Raw genomic sequence first — 19489 nt, 5'->3', positions numbered from 1 at the left:
GGATGGATGGATGGATGGATGATGGATGGATAAATGTTGGATTGACAGATGGATGGATGGATAAAAGTTGGATGGACCGATGGATGGATAGTAAGATAAATAGATAGAGAAATGATGGAGGGATGGCTGGATGGAGGGATAGATGAATAGATAGATGATGGAGGGATGGGTAGTTTGATGGTTCTTATTGTAAATATCCGGTGTTTCAAAACTGCATAAGTGACCTTGAAAAATTAAGATACACTTTTTAGTATGCATTTGTTTTTATTGTAGTTTTACCCTCTTATTTTTCTTTTAATGTATCCTTTATTACCTTTGGACAAAGCTATAATGTTCATCACAGTATCACCAGGATAACGCACCAAACACTAAATACAGTAGCTGCAATATTTGCTTGATTTCTTTGCTTGATATCTTGCCAGATATTCATTCTTTACAGGCCCAAATTTATATTATACAACCAGTCGGATTTCCTTTCATAGCCCTCTGGGCTCTCATGTTATTTATGATTTACTGAAAACTCATGGACATTATAGGAAACATTATGATGGAAAATGTGAATAGTGAGTTTATCACAATGGAAATCAGGACTGCCTGAGTCAGACTTTAAAAAAATCTTACAGTAGGGAGAAGGCAAGGCACTGACTGCTAGTCACCTTACAGAGATTTCATTGTTGTTGGGTTTTTTAATGAAATCATGCCTTGCAAAAATAACACTGTTGGATTTTGAGAAAATTAAACAGAATAAACAATACAGCAAATGTATTATAGTTCATTTTAATATGAGGTTGTATCTATCCTGAAGTTTAGGAGCAACATAGAGCCATCTGGTAAATGTTTTAAACCAAACATGCATCAAATCGTACCCACTAATGTGTATGTTTACCTGGAATTTGCATTAGAAAAACATTCTGGTGGATGAGGTCCCAAAAAACCCTTCCCAGGGGACTTCATTCTTGTAAATCTGACCCTAGCGATTGTAAATAATGTTGCATCTGAATGCTTTTCTAATATCACATGGTCTCCCTCTCAACAAAAAAAAAAAAAATTGGTAACAAAGATAATGAAAGAGAAATAATGAATTCAACCAAGTTTATAACGGAAATGGTTAAACTGATATCCAGGTTAATCAACAAGTTTGACTACTTGTCAGATTGCATCCTGTACCAAAGTTCTTTGACCTGCATCTTAAATATTTAGTGTTGCAAACAAGGTAAGGTGCAAAGAAGTCACTTCAGAATATTTACCATACTCTGCATAGTAATGGACACATGCTCTGGTTGCTCATCTGTTCTGAACCACAGGAGAATCAGTGGCCCAAGGCTGTGCCTCAGGCTAAATCCACAGCAAACAGAGCACTCTGTTTATTATTCCACAGCAGCGGTTTTAATGCAGGCCTCCCCTGTACACAGCCACACGCTCACAGCTGGCACCTCACACACAATACCAGTCCGCAGGCTTCTTTCTCTCCTCGTTGCTGTTTTATGTTGGGGTGAGGGCTGGGAGGGGGGGTTCCAGCGTTTCCCTTGCTCCACATCCCAAGTTCTCATTAAACCTGCCATAATTGGATTGGGCGTAACAGACATATGGAAATTGCGGTGCCGTTCATCATTAGGGTTTTAATTGCGCCCATTTCGGCCTCTGCGTTTCTGCCTCTAAATAAGTCATAGGTGTTCACAGGGCTTGTTACTGAAAGTCAGGTTGGTTCAACCAAACACCCTGATGTCTGGGAGGATGAGAAGATTCCTCCCTTCACGTCTCATCACCTGTTTTATTCTTTTTCTTTTCTTTGTCCAGCTTTGAAAACTATGTCTATTTCCTAGGTGGATTTCATCTATTTTTAACGTAACTTTTGTTTTGATGACAGTATACTTAAAAGTTTGGCGTTGATGGAAAGAAAACAAATTAATCATTAAAATGGCATGTAGTGTTTTCACACACTGTGAAATATTGAAAATTGAAAACTGTTTTCATCTTATATTGGTGTTTTATTGAAAATCCATTATTCTCAAAATTCCATTCAAAAATCCATCTTTCCAAACCAGATTTGAGCCATTATCATTTGGCCTTTTTTAAATGACACTCACAAATAAACCTTTTGTTTTTGTTTTCAGGACTATGGACGTTCTTATCAGCCTCAACAGTGGAAAAACTTTCATCTCTAATGCCTTCACCATCACTGCATCTTCATGTGTGAGTCTGGATCATTTTTAGTCCAACCAATTTAAAAATTATTTACGTACCAAAAAAATCCCCAAAACATCTTGAAAGTGCAAGAAGAATAGTAAAGGAGATACAATTTAATCTCCTCCTGGTCAGTAGGTGGCGCACTCGTGCTCACTAGCTCTTATTCATACTTTCATTGTACTGTTTGCGAGCAGATTGCCAGGTCTGACAAAGCTAATAATAATCTTTGGCTGGCATTAGGAAACATTTAACTTACCTGTTGAGAAGGGACGTCGCAACTGCTGCATGGCTTCTGAGCCCCTTTGCCTCCTTAAAGGGGAACGCCGTTTTTTACATTGGGCCCTTGATTTTACGTTATTACATCATGTTCTACTCACCCATATGAGTTTTGTGTCATTTGGAGCTGTTCTGAAGATATTCCGTTACATCCAAGTAACGTCTTCCTATGAGCAACGACTTGAATGCACAAACTAAACTGTTCATAATTTATTCTTTATGGTACGCCAGGATTCATAACATGGAGGCAAATCACTGTTTATAATCAAAGCATCATAACCAGAGTAAATTTGTATAAATTTTGGACCTTTCAAAATTCAGAAAACAAACATTTTTATAAATTTTTTTTTTGTAGTAAAAATAAACGTTCTGTGGATTAATTATTTTAATTATGAATGAAAAAGTTGTAGCTATAACCTTTCAGTATGCATCCCAATGTGATTTTATTCAGATTCCATTGCTGGATGGATAAGTTATACTATGACCAAGCCACTTAGAAATGATTGTGTTAAGATGTGTTTAATTAGATCCACATACTACAGAATAAAAAAGTTTGAACAAATTTCAGCACATCTCTCTAAAAAACAGCTGTTGCAGTGTTTTGGAATACTTATCCTGTTTGATTTGTACTCTAGCTATATTTTTTCTGGTACAAATATTTACATTCAACTTGACTTTGTTTTTATTAGAATTGTTAAGTTAAGTACCAAGAAAGCAACATATGTTTTTGCTGTTTAAACACACAAACACCAACACAAATTTTGGTCAATCATTTTTTTTCATTGTAGAAACGTTTATGTCCCTTAAAAGCAGATTTTAGTGATAGTGGGGGGTAATGCTTTAGCTACAGAATGTTACACTTAGTTCCACACACAAACTCTCTAGATGTGTTGAGGTAGACAACAAGGCGGGAGTGGAGCATTGGCTCAGCTGCTAATGCCAGATAATATGGTCTCCTTTAATAGATGGTACATTTGGTTCTAGCATTCAATTGTGTATCCTCTCCTTTCCATCCATCCTCTACAGCAGGGGTGGGCAATTCCAGTTCCTGAGGGCCGCTACCCTGCAACTTTTAGATCTGTCTTTGGTCCAGCACACCAGAATTAAATAATTAGATGATTGAGAGAACTCTGGAGGAAGTGACTGCATACTAAGGAGGTAACCGAGCCATTTAATTCAGGTGTGTGGAGCAAGGATGGATCTAAAAGTTGCAGGATACCGGCCCCCAGGAACTGGAATTGCCCACCCCTGCTCTACAGCATTCCTCCTACAATGTTTTCACATACCTGTTATTCCAAAAGATTTAAAACATAATTCACTGGACTTGGTTTCCAAGATGGAAGATGTTTTGCTTCCCATTCAGGAAGCTTTTTCAATTCAAAATTAGCGTTGAGTTTGAAGCTGACATTTCGAATTGAAAAATGACAATGCAGCTTAGCTATGATGTTGGAGAAGGGGGTGGAGGTGGGCTGAATTGGGGTTATCTGAGGCAAAATCAGACACGGCGCAACCACTGCTTGCACTGGCTGGGTAGCAGGTGGAGTCGTGAACCTGAAAACCTTTTAAAATGAACTCTGGATGCTGATTGGGCTTCGTGAAGGTTCGGTTTAAAGCTGATTGGTTTGTGTCAGAGGCAGGTGATCCTCTGATAATCAGGGCAGGTAGTTTAGTTTTTTAGTTGAACTTCCTCCTAGGCTTCATTAATTTCAGTTTGGTTTATTAATGTTTCCCTTTCTCTGATATAAATGTAAATTTTTAATCTTGATTTCTTTTCTCCCTAATAATATATATTTTGTGGTATTACAAGTCAAGTTCTGTATTTTGACAATATGTTTTTTTGTCTTTTTCTCTTTCAGTCAGATGGTTCAATTGTTATTATAGTCATCCTGGTGTTGCTGGCGCTTGTGGCTCTAGCCCTGATGTGGTGGTTCTGGCCTCTCTGCTGCACAGTGGTGAGTCTGCTCCTAACCAATGCTCTCATTGGTTTACCACTGTGGTTTATTTATGCACACAGAATGATAGTAAGTCTGTTTTGATCACATACTAATAAACCAGCTAAAAACAGGAATTTCTGTTTCACGTTGAAAATAAATTTCCTTCATAGTTACTTAATCTATTTAAAGCAATAACAGATGTGAGGAAACTTCCAGAGGCTCTTTTTTATCTTAACACCTACAAACTTCCTCTATAATCTAGTCAATCCCTTATTATACGAAAGCACATAAATAGTTAAATACATGTTAAGTACTTTGGTCTTGTGGCTGTAAAACATAACCAAACTAAAAACGTTAAGTGGGAGAGTTAAGGTTAAACTAATGCGAGCTGTTTGATTTGGTGCATCTTCTGTATGGTTTATTGCAATATTCTGCAGCAGTATGTTGTATATCTGCTCAGCCTTTTACCTTGTGAAACCGCAATGGTTTAGCAGCCTCAGAAAAGAAGTGAAGAAACCACATCCTGTAGATCACTTGATGGTGGCTGTTTCACCAAGCACGCCTTTCCTGCTCTGATAAATTTACTTTATGCAAACAGACAGAAAAATAAACCAAGGCATGGATTAGAACGTATAACATTCGAGTGGCGGTTGCTGAAGTTTCTGTTTATACAATCCCACACTGGTTCTTCCCAGGGGCAGACGTGATTAATAGTAATACCAGAGATTTTTAATTGTGTAATCCAGTTAAATCTGTTCCTGTTCCAGTAAAAACTCAAATTTCATGATCTTATCAGTACATTTGAATTTTAGCAACTCTTCCATTGGCTTTCACTTTGTTCTTTTATTATTATTTTTATTATTTAACAATACTAATGACATTTTTCTTTAAAATGTTTTAATATGGTAACTTCCGACCAGGTTAGTCACGTTTTACAACATAAGACCAAATAGTTACATTAGTTCAGATGTACAACACAATCACCCTACTGAGGAAAGTTAAGTTACTTTAGTTTCGTCCTCATATCCTCAAATAAGTATTAGAGCTTAAATGAAGATCAATTAAAACCTTGATTTTAGTTATAGTTTTGCTTACTTATTTTACTTATTTTACTTTATGACTATTCACTAAAGACAACATCCTAATTTATTTTTCTCCAAATTTGATTTCATAAATTGGTATCTAGAGCAGAGCTGCTGCTGCTCTTCCTCATTCAAGGAGCCATCTGAGGGTTCTTAGACTTTGAACCAAAAGGATTCCCGGTTGGATCATGGTGGAATAGCTGGGAATGTTTAACTTAAAAGGAGACCTACAGTAAGAGGTGATCCTGAACCTGCTGGAAAGCCTATAAATCTCCTCATATTAGAGCTGAAGATGTCTTTGATAACAAAAACAAAAAGTTCTATTGCAAGAATTTAACTTTTCAGCCTTGCTTCTTAAATTTCATAAATTTGAAAGCTTTGACTCAGTCCTGTTAAAGGACTCTACAGTGACAGCAGAAAAAGAAAATTAGAGCAACTAGCCAGACTTGCTTATCAATTACTAATTTTAGAAAAATCTACATGATCTAGATCTTTATTGCCAAAATGAAAACCTGTGCATTTAGTGAAGCTTACTTGAATGTCAACATTTGATCTGGTGTAAATGTTGCACAGTATCACAGCTCTGATTAGACCGGCTGAGAGAGGGTGTGTAAAAGGAAACTCTGGGAGGTCAAAGACACACCCCTGTGGTACAACAGAATAAAACTAATTTACCAAAGAGGAAGAACAGGGGAAAATTAAAGGTTAATGGTCTTTATTAAAATGTATATACCAAATATATTAAAAAGGTTAGGCTTTCAGTAGCAATACATCACACTAAAAATGATCTTTATTATAAGGTCCTTTATTATCACAGCAGTAGCTGAGGAAAAAACATTTATTGTTAATTTATAGGTAGGGTTGTCAAAAGTATCGGATACAATACTCATTTTTAAAAGTATCAATACAGTGCCACCATCAGTGGCACCTAAACAGTCATTCATCTAAAGTGCAGAATAGAGGACAATGCACAATCAGAACACTGTGTGATTGAATAATTCTGTGCACTTTTCAGTTTCAGACTTTTTTGATAAGAGGTGCAGCTGCTGAGAATTATTTTTGTTTCTTAACCGGTTTGGTTGGTGTCATTATTATGTGTTCAAAGCATAGCCAAGGAAGGGACACTTAATTTTAATTTTATACGTTTTTTATCAAGCTTGTTTAATATTGTGCACAGCATACAACCTTTATTGTATTTATTTATTGTATTTTATTTATTAATGAAAATATTTCTGTAGAATTTTGGAGTCTTTGTTTTTATCCTTGTGGTATCGAAAATGGTATCGAGTATTTAATATTTTCCTTAGTATCGGTATCGAGTTGAAAAGTTTAGTAACGTGACAACCCTATTTATAGGACCTTTAAGAAATAATGAACTTGATTGATCTTGGGCTTCCTCTTTTGTGAAATTCAGAATTTCTAATTGGACAGTTGTTTTCTTAGAACTGAATATTGTTTTGGGGCTGCACAGTGGGGCAGTGGGTAGCACTGCTGCCTTGCAACAAGAAGGTTCCGGTTCTTTCTGCATGGAGTTTGCATATTCTCCCTGAACATGCATGGTTTCTCTCCGGTTACTCCGGCTTCCTCCCACAGTCCAAAAACATGACTGTTAGGTTAATTGGCTTCTCTAAATTCTCCTTAGGTTTGAGTGTGTCCAAGAATGGTTGTTTGTCCTGTTTGTCCCTGTGTTGCTCTGTGATAGACTGGTGACCTGTCCAGGGATAAGCGTGACGAAAAATTTAATGGATAGAATATTGTTTCCTTTAAACTGTTTTAACCTGAAATTTAACATGCAAAACTAAAGGCTGCTCTTTCTATAGGTCAGCCTGGTTCTAACTGCGGATATAACAGTGCTGGTTAAAGAAAAAATATGACTTTCCTTGAGTGGAGGTTAAAAAGGCTGTAAAAGAAAACTACACTATGCCAGATGCTAGGTCCCATGGCGACATATTGTTTGTTTAGTCCTAAGCATTCATTAAAACTACTGTTTTAAAATCCCTCTCCCTGCCTGCGCCCCTTTATAAAACAATTCTCACCCACTTAACCAATTATATAAATCCACAACAGATTATCGTTTGGGGCTATGAGAGAGAGGCTACAGATGGTGTGCACCATCTCTCTCTCCGAGGCTTTTTCTGCTGAGACCTGATGAAGGCAATTTTAGCCCCACACAGCCTGCCCCATCACTCACCTCACTCACCCCTGAAATGATAGACGTCACCTGGCTTTGTGGACCTGAAGGGATCCCATCCAGGATGAGATGGAAGCATATTTTGGAAAACCAACAAAGGCATTAAAATGTAAACCCCCTGCAGCATGTCTGGCCGTGGACGTGTTTGTCTTGGTGGAGAGAGCTGCTGTTGCCTTCCATCGAGGGACGCGGCAGAAGAGGAGGGCCATGTGTGGCTTGTTAATATTTAAACCCCCAGTCTGCCAGGCTTCAGCAGTCGGGATGAGGCGATGAGGCCACGCGCGCACACACAAACTTCTCTCCCACAATCCCACTCTTCCTGTGCCTCTATCTGCATGGCCTGATGCCAGACGAGAGGTCAGACAAGCTGTGGAGTGGTAATTTCTTTGTTTATCATTTGTTTGGAAATTAAGCCCTGCACGGCATTGCCTTTGTTTAAATCAAAGGATTGGAGATGGAATTTTGAAATGCAAGAGAATTTATCTAAATTACCAAAGAATTGCTCCAAATTTGGAAACCTTTTCAACTCATTTGGAGCCTTATATGTCGATCATTTCTAAATACTCTGTGGTCTTTTATTTAATAAGCTGTATGTTATGTCAGCACAGTAATGAAAACCTATGTTTCTTTGATTTAGTCTAAATAATTTTTCAATATGGTGCCAGCCACCGATTCATCAAAATAACCCTCCTGAAGCAGCTTCACACAACATCGTTTGAGCTTAGGTTTGGGAGCAAGCAGATTTTTGAGCCCAGTTGGAAGTTCCCAGAGACAGCCATATGTGGATAGTACCCTGAGTGCTTCTGATCGGTCTGATTCCCTGCGGTGCGGATGCTGTGGTGGCGAGCCGCTGGGGCTGGTGTCAGATGGCTAAGCATCCCACGGTTTAGTTTTTAATTACGCCACCGTGCTGCAGAGAGCTCACATCTGTCCGTCAGGTTGCTGGGAAAAGAGCAGCAGAGCTCCGCCGTTTGTGTAATGCTTTATTTAGCCCACAACATGTGCAGGAAATCTGCTGCATAATTACTTAATAAAAAGAGATAATCCCGTCACCGTAAGGTGTGGCTGGAATGCTGTTAATCAGCGTATGGAGAGGTCATCTGTAGACCTCTGCAGGATTTGTGTGCAGCCAGTTGTGTGTCAAAGAGAAATTAATTAACCCTAATTGATAGTTTTTCATTATTCTAATGACAACACTGCGGCACTGACGGTGCAGGGGATACCGACGATATCTCCGAGCTTAGCCAGGAACGTAACAGCTGTTCAGATCTATGATAGGCCATAATTACATTGCTCCCTTTTCCCTCCAAAACCACTTTAGCAAATGCAAAACCATCTCTGACTTTACTATCTGTCTCTGATGACTAATGAGCCAGACGGTGCTCTCTCACCTTAAGCTGAGATGTGCGCTCAGTAATTATTGTGTTTGGTGCTAAAGTCCATAACTGTGTAAAAATGGAGCAATGCATGGAGATTTCTTTACAGCGGTGTCTGGGTGGAAAACTGGATATAAATGACCTTTGCTTACTTGCTAATGAGACTTTTGTAAATACTTCCTTCTAATGATACCACTTCAAACACATTATGCTTCGGCTTTAGATTAAGTTTTATTAGCTCTAAAAGCAGTCCATATTTTATAACTTCCACCTAAAACACTGATTAGAGTTGTGAATAAATGAGGTTGGAGCTTATTTTCTGATATGGTCCTCCTTATCAAATGCAGATCTGAAAGGTGTGGAATGTTTGTATTTGCCTTCCCCTCCAATGAACTCTGAGGACATTCACTGTTCGTGCATCATGACACTGCCATCTCCATGTTTTACAGTTTAAATGCTGTGTTCAAGGCTATGTGCAATGTTACAATGTTTGGCATCCTGATGGAAAAAAAAAGAAGTTTAAAATCTTTGTTGCTTCAGACCATAACACCTTCTTCTCCCCGTTTGTGGCTTTTGGCATAATTGAAAGAAAGTTTTGCATGGGTTTTCTTACTGCTTTATCATAAAGTAAAGTTTTTCAGTTTTCAGTCCCGATAGTTCAATCAGCAGATTCTCCCATTGAAACGTTGATCCACAGCTTTGATGGGATGAATGAATGACAACAGTGCCCTGTGGAAAAAAGTCACACCATTGATTATTTTCTTCCTAAATTCTTTGCTGTGTTCCTTGGTCTTTGTGATGCTGTTTTTTTTAACTTATGTTCTCTAACAAACCTCTGAACCAAACAACAGGACAGCTGATGTTATGTCCAGATTTAATTACACACGGCTCCTGCCGCTCCAATCCTATAGCGATTCCTGGGCTGAGCGCCCTGGCTGATATCCGATACCGCTCCTATTGAACTGTTGAATTAATTAACTTTATATCTTGCTATGTTAGTGAAGGCTTTAGTCTTGAGATAAACGTTCTTCAAAAAAGGTAACAAATTAACACATATATAAACGTAATTAATATAACATATTAATAAATAAGCCGCAAAAAGAAAGAAATTACAGTTCTATGTAATGTGCACAGGACTGGATCTCAGATTTCCGATCCAGGTATCGGATCTGTGCATCAAATGTTTTTTAAGGCTGTGTCAGTTTCCTTCCTAGCGTTTATTGAAAGGTAGGCTTTAGGTTTTTCTTTTCTGGCTTATGTGGCCTTTTTTTGACAGTTGATAAACAAGAAATGAGTGGAGGAAAAAGGAGAAAATGAAAAGTAGCAAAGGTTTACAGGTTGGGTTCGAATCTTGACCTAAAAACCTTTGGACCACACCCTCTAATCCATGGCTGATTTGAAATCCTTGTTTAAATTTTACAGTTTAAAAAGACAACTCGTCAACAGTTTAATCAGAGTTGTGGGTTTTGTCTGTTATGTCCAAAAAAAACCCCCAAAAAAACAGGAGGTCCCATCCTGTGTCTTTTTTACGGCCGTGTTACCTTTAAGTGAGTGCTGGCTTTGTTTTCAGCAACCGATGGACATCAGTATGTGAAACGTCTGAGTGACACCTGACAAATGTCACCGTCAGGCTCCTCTTTGCTTTGCCATGCATGTCTAAAAAACCCAGTCCAGGCATCTTGTCCCTGAGTGGAATCACATTGTGGACAACCTGCTCCTCAGGTGCCTTGTCAGTCCACGTTGTCACGGAGACCGCCTCCAGGCCGGTCACTCTGCTGTCAGTAAGCTGTGTCATGGAAATCTGTGTGTGGATGTGTTTTAGTAATTTTTTTTTTCTTTTTGCCGCCACTCATTCCCTGCAGACAGCACTTGGATCTGCGCCCGCGCCTCCTTCTTCGCATCTCATTGGAGCTAATTAACTCCTTAGGACTTTATGATTGGGGGGATCGCTTCGGAGCGCTGAACCCCATCCAATTAATTAGGAGTTAAACAGGCTACAGAGCTCACCCCAAAGACTATCCTGTCAACAAGTTGATTTTCAGCTTTTCTTTATTTTGCACAGGGGGCCCCTGATGTTGGTTTACAAGCAGGATCCTTGTAATCAGTAGTCAGCTGGGCGATAGGGCAGCAGTTGTTGCTTGTGAGGCTGGCAGCGATGGTGTCGCCATCGTGAGTTGAGCTCAGGGATGTCTCTGTTAGGCTGTGTCACCTGTCACGAACCGACCCTGTCAGCCTCGTCTGTCTTGATAAGGTTTGAGCGCATGTCCTCCTGCTGACCAGCTTTTGTTTTTTTTTCTTTTTCTGTTTATTCAGGTCATCAAAGACCCACCGCCGCCTCCTCCACCTTCTCGCCCCCCTCCACCTGTGAGTATGTCACTGCTGTGTTGTTGCAATCAGACAACAACACAATGTCAGCAATGCAGATTAGGTTCCTCTGAGCTGCATATATCAATTCTTTTTTATTAGAAAACAGGCCACTTTGTTAAATTATCTTTATTATTTTGTGAGGATGAGCAGATTGAAAGGAATGGTAAAAAACAAATCTGTCATTTCATCTTGAGTGAGAATAAAATTTTATTTAGCAGAACTTAGAAAAGAAAACTAATTTTATTCATTTCTAATTTTTAAGATCATTTCTTTTGAGCAACAGCAGTGAAAATAAATGTATATATAAAATATATGTTTAATACATTGGAGTAAACTGATAAAAATTAAAGATAACAAAAAATTTAATAAAAGGTTCACTAAATGCATTTGGTGGTTAATGTTCATTTTAATAGGGCATTTTTAAAATTCTAAATAAGGAAAAGGCATTGATAAACTGGCTACTTGCCTTTACTCTCCATTACTCACAATCAAAGCAATATTTACACCAATAAAAACAATGTGTGATCAGGAAGAGAAAATATGTTAAAAATATAATTTGATTGCCTTGTACAGTATGGTATGGTAGAGGATAGATAATGATATGGGACCATCTTTTTCACAGACCCAAAGAATGTTGCTATTAAATTACATAACTCTGCAGTTTTACAATATATTACTGCGATAAAAGATTAATTTATTGTGATGCCTTTGCTAATTGTTAGCTGAAGTGTAAACATTTCAGAGGCAAAATTAGGAATATTTTTTAGACCAATTTTTAATATGAGGCTTTTGCAGTTCCCTGAACCATGCTGACTGAATGCATGGTGGGAAAAAACATCTTAAGTGTGTCTTCCTTCCTGGTGAACTGAAACAATAATGATGAATATCTTCTACTTCCTTCTTATTGTCATACAGCTGCAGCTGTTCTTATTAATAATGTCCTTTAGAGAAACATGTTTCCCACATTCTTCTCCCAGGAACCTGAGCCCCTGCCAAAGAAGAAGTGGCCGACGGTGGACGCCTCGTACTATGGAGGAAGAGGAGCTGGAGGAATCAAACGCATGGAGGTCAGACCCGAAACGTCATCCTAAAACTGCTTTTTGTTCGTTTATTTTTTTCTGTTTTACAGCAGAGAGGCTTAAACATGTTTTATGAATAAGGAAATAAGATTGTTCAAAGATCATCCGGATGAGGTCATGGCTCTTATCTGATGGGTCCAGTCCTGATTCCCCCGGAAACCTGCTGACGTTGACTCTTTTCCGTGTTGTTGGAAGTTGGTTGAGTTAGAGGAAAGCAGCGGGCTGGCCTTCCCCGCCGCTGTCCTCGTCATTCTGCTGATGCTTCTGACATGACAGGCCCTGCTATCTCGTCCTGATTGGATCAAGTCGCTGTTCAGTTGGAAGATTGAGTGCTGCTGTCAACTTGACACGTCCACCTCGCTGACTCCATGCTTCCCCCTTCCTGAGCTGAAGGGTAGATGTGTTAATTTCTTAATCCTCCTGGTAAAATCCAGGTCTTCTGCCTTGAAAATTCATCATCTACTGTTTCTCAGCCCATTGGATGATTGTGGCATTCTCCAGGTTTGCCATAATCCTCTGGGATCAGTTATCTCCTGACTGTGGTTTTGTGAGTGTCACTGAGCTACAGGGTTGGGTATCATCCTCTGCTTTGCATGTTTAGCAGCCTAATTCACGCAGACAGCCTCCTATCCACAATCATGTCCTCTGGAGGCTGGAAAAACAAGGTTCTGTTAATATTTGCATCCACATTAAAGACACCATGCTGAGAGAACCTCCACCTCCACTCTGCATCTGCCTATATTTTAAATGATCGCTGAGACCCGACATGTGAATGCATCTTTTATTCATGACAGGGCTCTTTGTTTTCTTGAAGATGCACCAGGGCTGGGATGCACCCTGCAGATGATTCGGAGAAGCTGTTCTATATTGTCATGGCTTAACCTACAGCTTAGAAAATGTGTCACTAATTAATCACCTCTCCCTGTTCATGTGGCTGTGTTTTTTTTTTTTGTCTTCCTTGGAGCAGATGTGATGATTTCAATTAAAAAGCAGGACAGCTTGACTAACAAACAGACTCCCATCCACAGACTCACACAGTATGCACACACACACAGTATGCACACACTCACACACACACACACACACACACACACACACACACACACACACACACACAACTCTGACAGCAAATCAGAGGAAGAAGTTTTTTGGACCAGAGTTCTTAATGGTCTTAATGCTTTCTTGGGACTAATGAGGGAAAGTTGCGACAAAGTAGAGCTCATAAAGTGCATTTATTAAGTTGTCATCTTTCGGTAAGTTTATTTTGTAAAAAGTCTAGAAGTTGTGGGTATGAATTAGGACAATGATGAGTTGCAGGGATATCAGCAAGACCTTAGATAAGCTACAACCACTAAAACTGCATGCTTCCCATCTATATGGTAAGGGTTGTAGGCCATCTCATCATCAATTTAATCTATATAGTAAGAACATTCACAACTCCAAATTAATTCAACCCTACAATGCTTGAGGAATTTGTAAATGACTCTAGTCCATTGCAATCTTATATTTCTCAGTTTGCACAGCATGACTGAGCTTAATGATGTTGCATCTGAAATAACTAAAAGACTTCTGGAGCATCCCGGTTTGGATAGATGAGGCAAAGTTAAGACCATTGGTCAATGTGAGGCCATCTGCCTGCCTGAAGCCTTATCTGCACAGCTGTGGTTGGAGCCTAGGATGGTTGGGTTTAAACAAACACAGATATCAATAAACTGAAGAGTTTACTAAAGTTCCTCCAGAACAGTGAAATAGGCTGGTAGTCATGCAGAAAGAGAACAATCACTGAGAGTTACTACTGCAAAAGCTGATGTTTTCAATCCAAAAAAGTTTAAAATACTAACCTTCTAAACTTGTTTTCCTCTTTGATGAAAGAGCTTCTTTCACCAAACAGATGTAGTGTACTAAGCTTAAAGCTGACGGGAAGAGCCATTTTACACTCTGGAATCCTCATTCAGGTTAGACTTTCATTAATAATCAGGTGTTGGTTCTGCCCAAACTGACAACTGGCTGTGAAAACAAATAGGTAAATATCCTGAGCTGCAACAGATGAACAGAAAGTGACTGAGGAGCTTAACTCCAAAACAGCAAAATATAAAAGAGAACTTAATGAAATGAGAAAAGGAGAGAGGGGACAAACCCTCAAATCCTACTGTAAGATGGTCAGAAAAGATTTAACTTTCCCAGATCTGATATGTATCCGTTTTAGCTCTCCTTTATGTTTTCGTCATTCCTGTTTAGGTACGGTGGGGAGAAAAGGGCTCGACTGAAGAGGGGGCCAGACTGGAGAAGGCGAAAAATGCAAAAGTGTCCATACCAGAAAATGTGGATGAGCCGATGATTAAACGGCCAACTCCTAAACCAACTTCCAGCAACCGACAGTCTGAGAACAAATGGTACACTCCTATCAAGGTATGTGTTTCCCTCTTATCACATTATGCTCATTCTTATGAAAAAGAACTTCAATAGGAAAAGCTAGATACATTAAAAAAACTGGAAAAATCAATAAATTCTTCTTTTAACTGTTGTTATCCTTTTATAGTTTTGTTTTGTATTGACTTCACAGAGCTAATAGCTGCATTACCATTTATCTAATACTTAAAACTCATTTGTGTTTGAATTTCCAGAGGGCTGTTAGAAGTGTTCACTCTTGTCCTTTTGCCTTAAATGTTTTCTAAAAGTAACAATTATTTGGCCAAAATTCAACTAGTTTTTTCTGAAATGGGCTCTGATCAGCAATCAGCAGGTCAAGGGAGAAAGGATTTTCTCTTCCTTAAATGCAACAGAGCTTAGAACTCCCGCCTGTTTTGGTCTGTAAATGCATCACAAACAAATTGAATTTGAAAAACAATTCCTTAGATGCGCTTCATTCATTCAGCTATATGTTAGGGAAATTGCTTTGATGCTTTAGTTGCGACAATCTTATGTCGCTTTAAAAACCTGCAGCTCATTTGTTTCCTGCCTTATGTGCTGTTGTTTTGCCTAGGGATGCTTATATGGAAATATGGGCAGATATGTTATATTAATATTACTGTTATGTTTTCCATACCCACTGTAAAAATGACTACCACACAGGTTAAGAGGCCTCTTGTCTCCAGATAACTAACAATTATGGATGGCATCATTGGTACTGGGAAGACTACCCTTCCCAAAACACAAAAACTGTTATAAGAAAGAAAAAAAATGTTGGTTGATATTATTGGCCCAGTTTCTCTAATAGAACTGTTACTGATATGTTCAAACAAGAAGGCTAACATTAGCCAACAAAGAGGATGCAGATTTAAGCCTAAAATTGACTTCAAACTGAGTTTACTTCCAACCTATAGTATTAAATGAAAGGTTCCCGTATATATTTTCAGTTAAATTCCTGTTCTCATATTTTCTCCTAAACCTTCTGTTTGTGCACCATCAGGGTCGCCTCGATGCTTTGTGGGCTTTGTTGCGTCGGCAGTATGACCGAGTCTCCCTAATGCGTCCAACATCTTCAGACCAGGTAAGACTGTGGATAGAAAAAAAAAAAACGTCCTGATTAAAACCTGGAAATGTTTTGTAACAATAACTGATAGATTTGATCATACAGCAGATATTGTGGTGGCAAACAGCAAAGTAAATCTGTTCCTCCTGAATAAATTAACCTTATTAGAGATTTTATAGAGTAGGTGTGCCACGGCTTGGCCGTTTTATATATTTTTTGCCAAAATAATGTTTTAATTTTTTTTTTTTTTTTTTATTGAGAGGATATCTTAAAGATATTTGAAATATCACACGCCATACCTCTTGATGCTTAAAAAGCTGAAGGTTTTTCCAACACATCAGTGGGATTTCTTGCTCAGCAATGGCTCTACTCTGGTTCATATTTGGTCTCCATAGTAACCAGCTGATTAACTGGGTGATGGTACCAGTAACCTCTTTGTTGTCTGTACAGATACATGTTAGATTCAAGCACTGTTAGTAATTTCAGCTGGATCCAAAGATGTGGGGGATCGTGTCCACAGTGGACAGCCAACCTTGCACACATTCATTATCAAGTTTGATGCACAGGTATCATATTAGAATATAGATGGGAGGTTAACAGTTTCAATACCCAGTCTGCGGTTCTGAGCAAACAGCTTCATCTGCTTAAAGGCTTGCTCAGTAGTTTTGTTTTGCTTTTTCTGTGAAAGGCCGGTGCAGATGTCAGGTATGCATTCTCAAATCACATGTAGGGTGGCTATAGGTTTTATACCCTTATGCATTAATTATCTGTTTCCTAATATTTCTAATCAGCCCTTAAATGGAGATGTCTTGCTGAAAAACCTAGAAAAACTGAACGTGCAGCTTGTATATTTTATAAAGTTGCAGCCAATGTTTTCTAACTGAAGTTTCTCTTACACTCAGCCTGCTCTGGTTCAGCAGGTTCATTTCTGACAAAGTTTCATGGACATAATAACCTTTATACATGGAGACATACTGTAAAATTCTTTTGCTTTTTGTAAGAATCTCATTGTTGCCTGATAAAGAACAGCCTTATGTAGCAATTGATATATATATATTTTATTTGCTTTCCATTTAAGTATTTATTAAGGGTTTTGTCTATTTAAAGGCAGAATATTCTGTTCTCTGTGTGGTTTGAACAGATATATCTGTCCCTCTATGTGAATTGGTTTACAGTTGCAGACATGAGGAGTCATTGCTTTATTGTATTGCTGTGAATGGATTCACACAGCTGCCTCCAAGCAGAGGAAGCTTCTGTGTCATCTTGTGCATTGTGTTGTTTATAGCTCAGTGTGATGAAGTGAGCGGCGGATACAGCTGCAAAGCCTAACAGAAGGAAGCAGTACAGGGATGGCCTAATATGGTCAAACTCTTGGCTTCACTCGAGCAACAGAGGAGGAAATAAACTGAAACACAGAAAGCCAACGCCCCTCAGGTGGTTACAAGAACCGCCATCAAGTCAGAGTTAACCGGATGTTTTAATATGTTTTAGAAACTCTAATATGGTACACACTCTAACAAGCTAAACAGTCTGCTGTGGATGTAAATTTGCTCACATAAAACCAGGAATAGATGCTATGGAAAGGGAAATCTGATGATTCAGAAATAAATACTGCCAGTTTAAAAACAAACCAAAGAAAATCGTAACCTTGCAGTTTTTCCAGCATTTCTCTCATTATCTAACTCAGACTCTTTCAGACACGCAAACTAGAAGATACAATCAGAACTGCCTCTCTGTGGTGGGTGGTTCTGTGTAGGTCAGGGATCTGAGAACTGGAACCATATGGGTTTTGTTCAGAGAATGATGTAAGACCATTCGTTTTTTTCTGTGGGAAAAGGTTGAGCTCTGCAAAGACAGAGGAAACTTTGAGGGAATCTAGCAGCTGACAGCGTAGCAGGCGTTACTCAGCATGCCACCGTGCTTTTCCTAAATCGGATCATAAATGATCAAACCATAGGATTTTGTAAACTGTTAAATTGAAGGATGGAAATGTTTTATAATGGGAACATGTTTAAGTTTAGGATACAGCAGTTAGAAAGCTATGGAGCATGGTTAGAAAAGCCTTTTTCCTTCCAGAAAAAACAGCTTAGGTTTGCAAAAGATGCATAGAGACAACGTCAAAGGATTGCATTTCATTCTGTCATTCTTTTATCACCTATACCAAAAACAGGCAATTTAAGCACCTTTCTGCATAAAACAGCAAGAATTTAAATCAGATGGTGAGGCTTTTCTGCTTTTCACGTCTCCAGAGCTGCTTTTATATAATAATATAGAGTGCTTCCTGTTCCTATTTTTTTCTTTTGTTGTTATTTAAAGAAAAGTTTTGCTTAAGGAGACATTCCTTTGTTTTAGGTGTGATGGATATATATGATCATCCCACATGTACATTTTCCTCCAGTTCAGGAAAACCAGTGATCTGATCACTCAGCTAACAGAGGCCAAGCTAGCAGCTAGCTCCCATTTTTATTCTGATCTCTGAGACAATTTCAACTTTTACTTTAGTCATCAAGACAGTAGACAAGAGACTCTGGAGGCCACCAGACAGAGGAGGCCGCAGGAGTGACACCATGGCTCAGCAGGAGCCGAGAAAACATTCTGCTGGCTTTTTAAAAAAGCAGGACAGCAATTATTCATTCATCCAGTTTTATTTATATTAGTTTATTCACAGATTCTCCTTTAAGATAATGGCATTATGGCAACCCGAAACCAGTGATAGAACCAAACAGACAAAATTAGGAGTTCACTTTAGAAAACAGGGGAAAATCATTTAAATAAATCAGTTTTCACACAAAATATAAATATATATGAAAAAGTAAAAATATGATCAATAGTGCAAAGAATTTATAAATCAGTTTACTTTGACTTTATTTATTTTCATGTTTTCAGATCTAAAATATCAGATGAATGAAAAAAGTTATTTTAAAATCCCCAATGTTACGAGTCTGAACAGACAGGAAGACTACTGAGTTTTTAATGTCAGTAGGCTTCCCCTGCCAGTTGGACACTGAGGTCAGGCAAACCTGGATTCATCAGTTCATCTGTTACAAAGAGAAAGGGGGGAAAAAAAGAGCTGCTTTAAGTTCAGGAAGTAGTTGAGTTGTCCATAGAGCCTATTGACTGAACATGGAGAAGGACTGCATGCTTAACCCTTAAGTTTGAATGGTAGTGGTGCTGTTGGTGGTCTCCTCTCCTCTGGGCCTCTCATTGCCCCTTTGGTTGTGGTCTGAGCAGAGAGAGGCAGAACAAAGCTGAAGAAGGCGGCGCTGTCCTGTTGCAGGTTTGGTGTCGATGGCAGAGAGCACAGCAATGCCAGAGAGAGTGAGGGATGGAGGGAGGAAGGGATGGAGGGAGGAAGGGAGCCTTTGATGGCGGACAGGAAACCTCCAGGGTCATGAATTTTTCAGCAGCTTCCATCCGCTGGGTTACAAGGACTCATACAGGTGTAAGGAAGCAGGTTGTCACAGACATCTGTTCAGCACGGGGACCCGGGTGTGCCCCCCCTCCTCACCCATCGCTCAGTATCTA

At 38.9% G+C, this 19489-nt stretch overlaps 1 protein-coding gene across 1 annotated transcript in view; it reads left to right on the top strand.

Annotated features, from left to right (window-relative positions):
- antxr2 (anthrax toxin receptor 2) overlaps positions 1 to 19489 on the top strand; it is a 105253-nt gene that overhangs the window by 31323 nt on the left and 54441 nt on the right. Inside the window, exons 11-16 of the mRNA XM_015373587.1 lie at positions 2115 to 2193; positions 4320 to 4415; positions 11360 to 11410; positions 12391 to 12480; positions 14731 to 14901; positions 15902 to 15982. Coding sequence (XP_015229073.1) covers positions 2115 to 2193; positions 4320 to 4415; positions 11360 to 11410; positions 12391 to 12480; positions 14731 to 14901; positions 15902 to 15982 — 568 coding nt within the window. The remainder of the gene's footprint in view (positions 1 to 2114; positions 2194 to 4319; positions 4416 to 11359; positions 11411 to 12390; positions 12481 to 14730; positions 14902 to 15901; positions 15983 to 19489) is intronic.

Source organism: Cyprinodon variegatus, unplaced genomic scaffold (assembly GCF_000732505.1).
Source record: "Cyprinodon variegatus isolate N-32 unplaced genomic scaffold, C_variegatus-1.0 Scaffold89, whole genome shotgun sequence".
Classification (NCBI taxonomy): Eukaryota; Metazoa; Chordata; class Actinopteri; order Cyprinodontiformes; family Cyprinodontidae; genus Cyprinodon; species Cyprinodon variegatus.
This window is presented reverse-complemented; position numbering and strand designations above follow the sequence as displayed.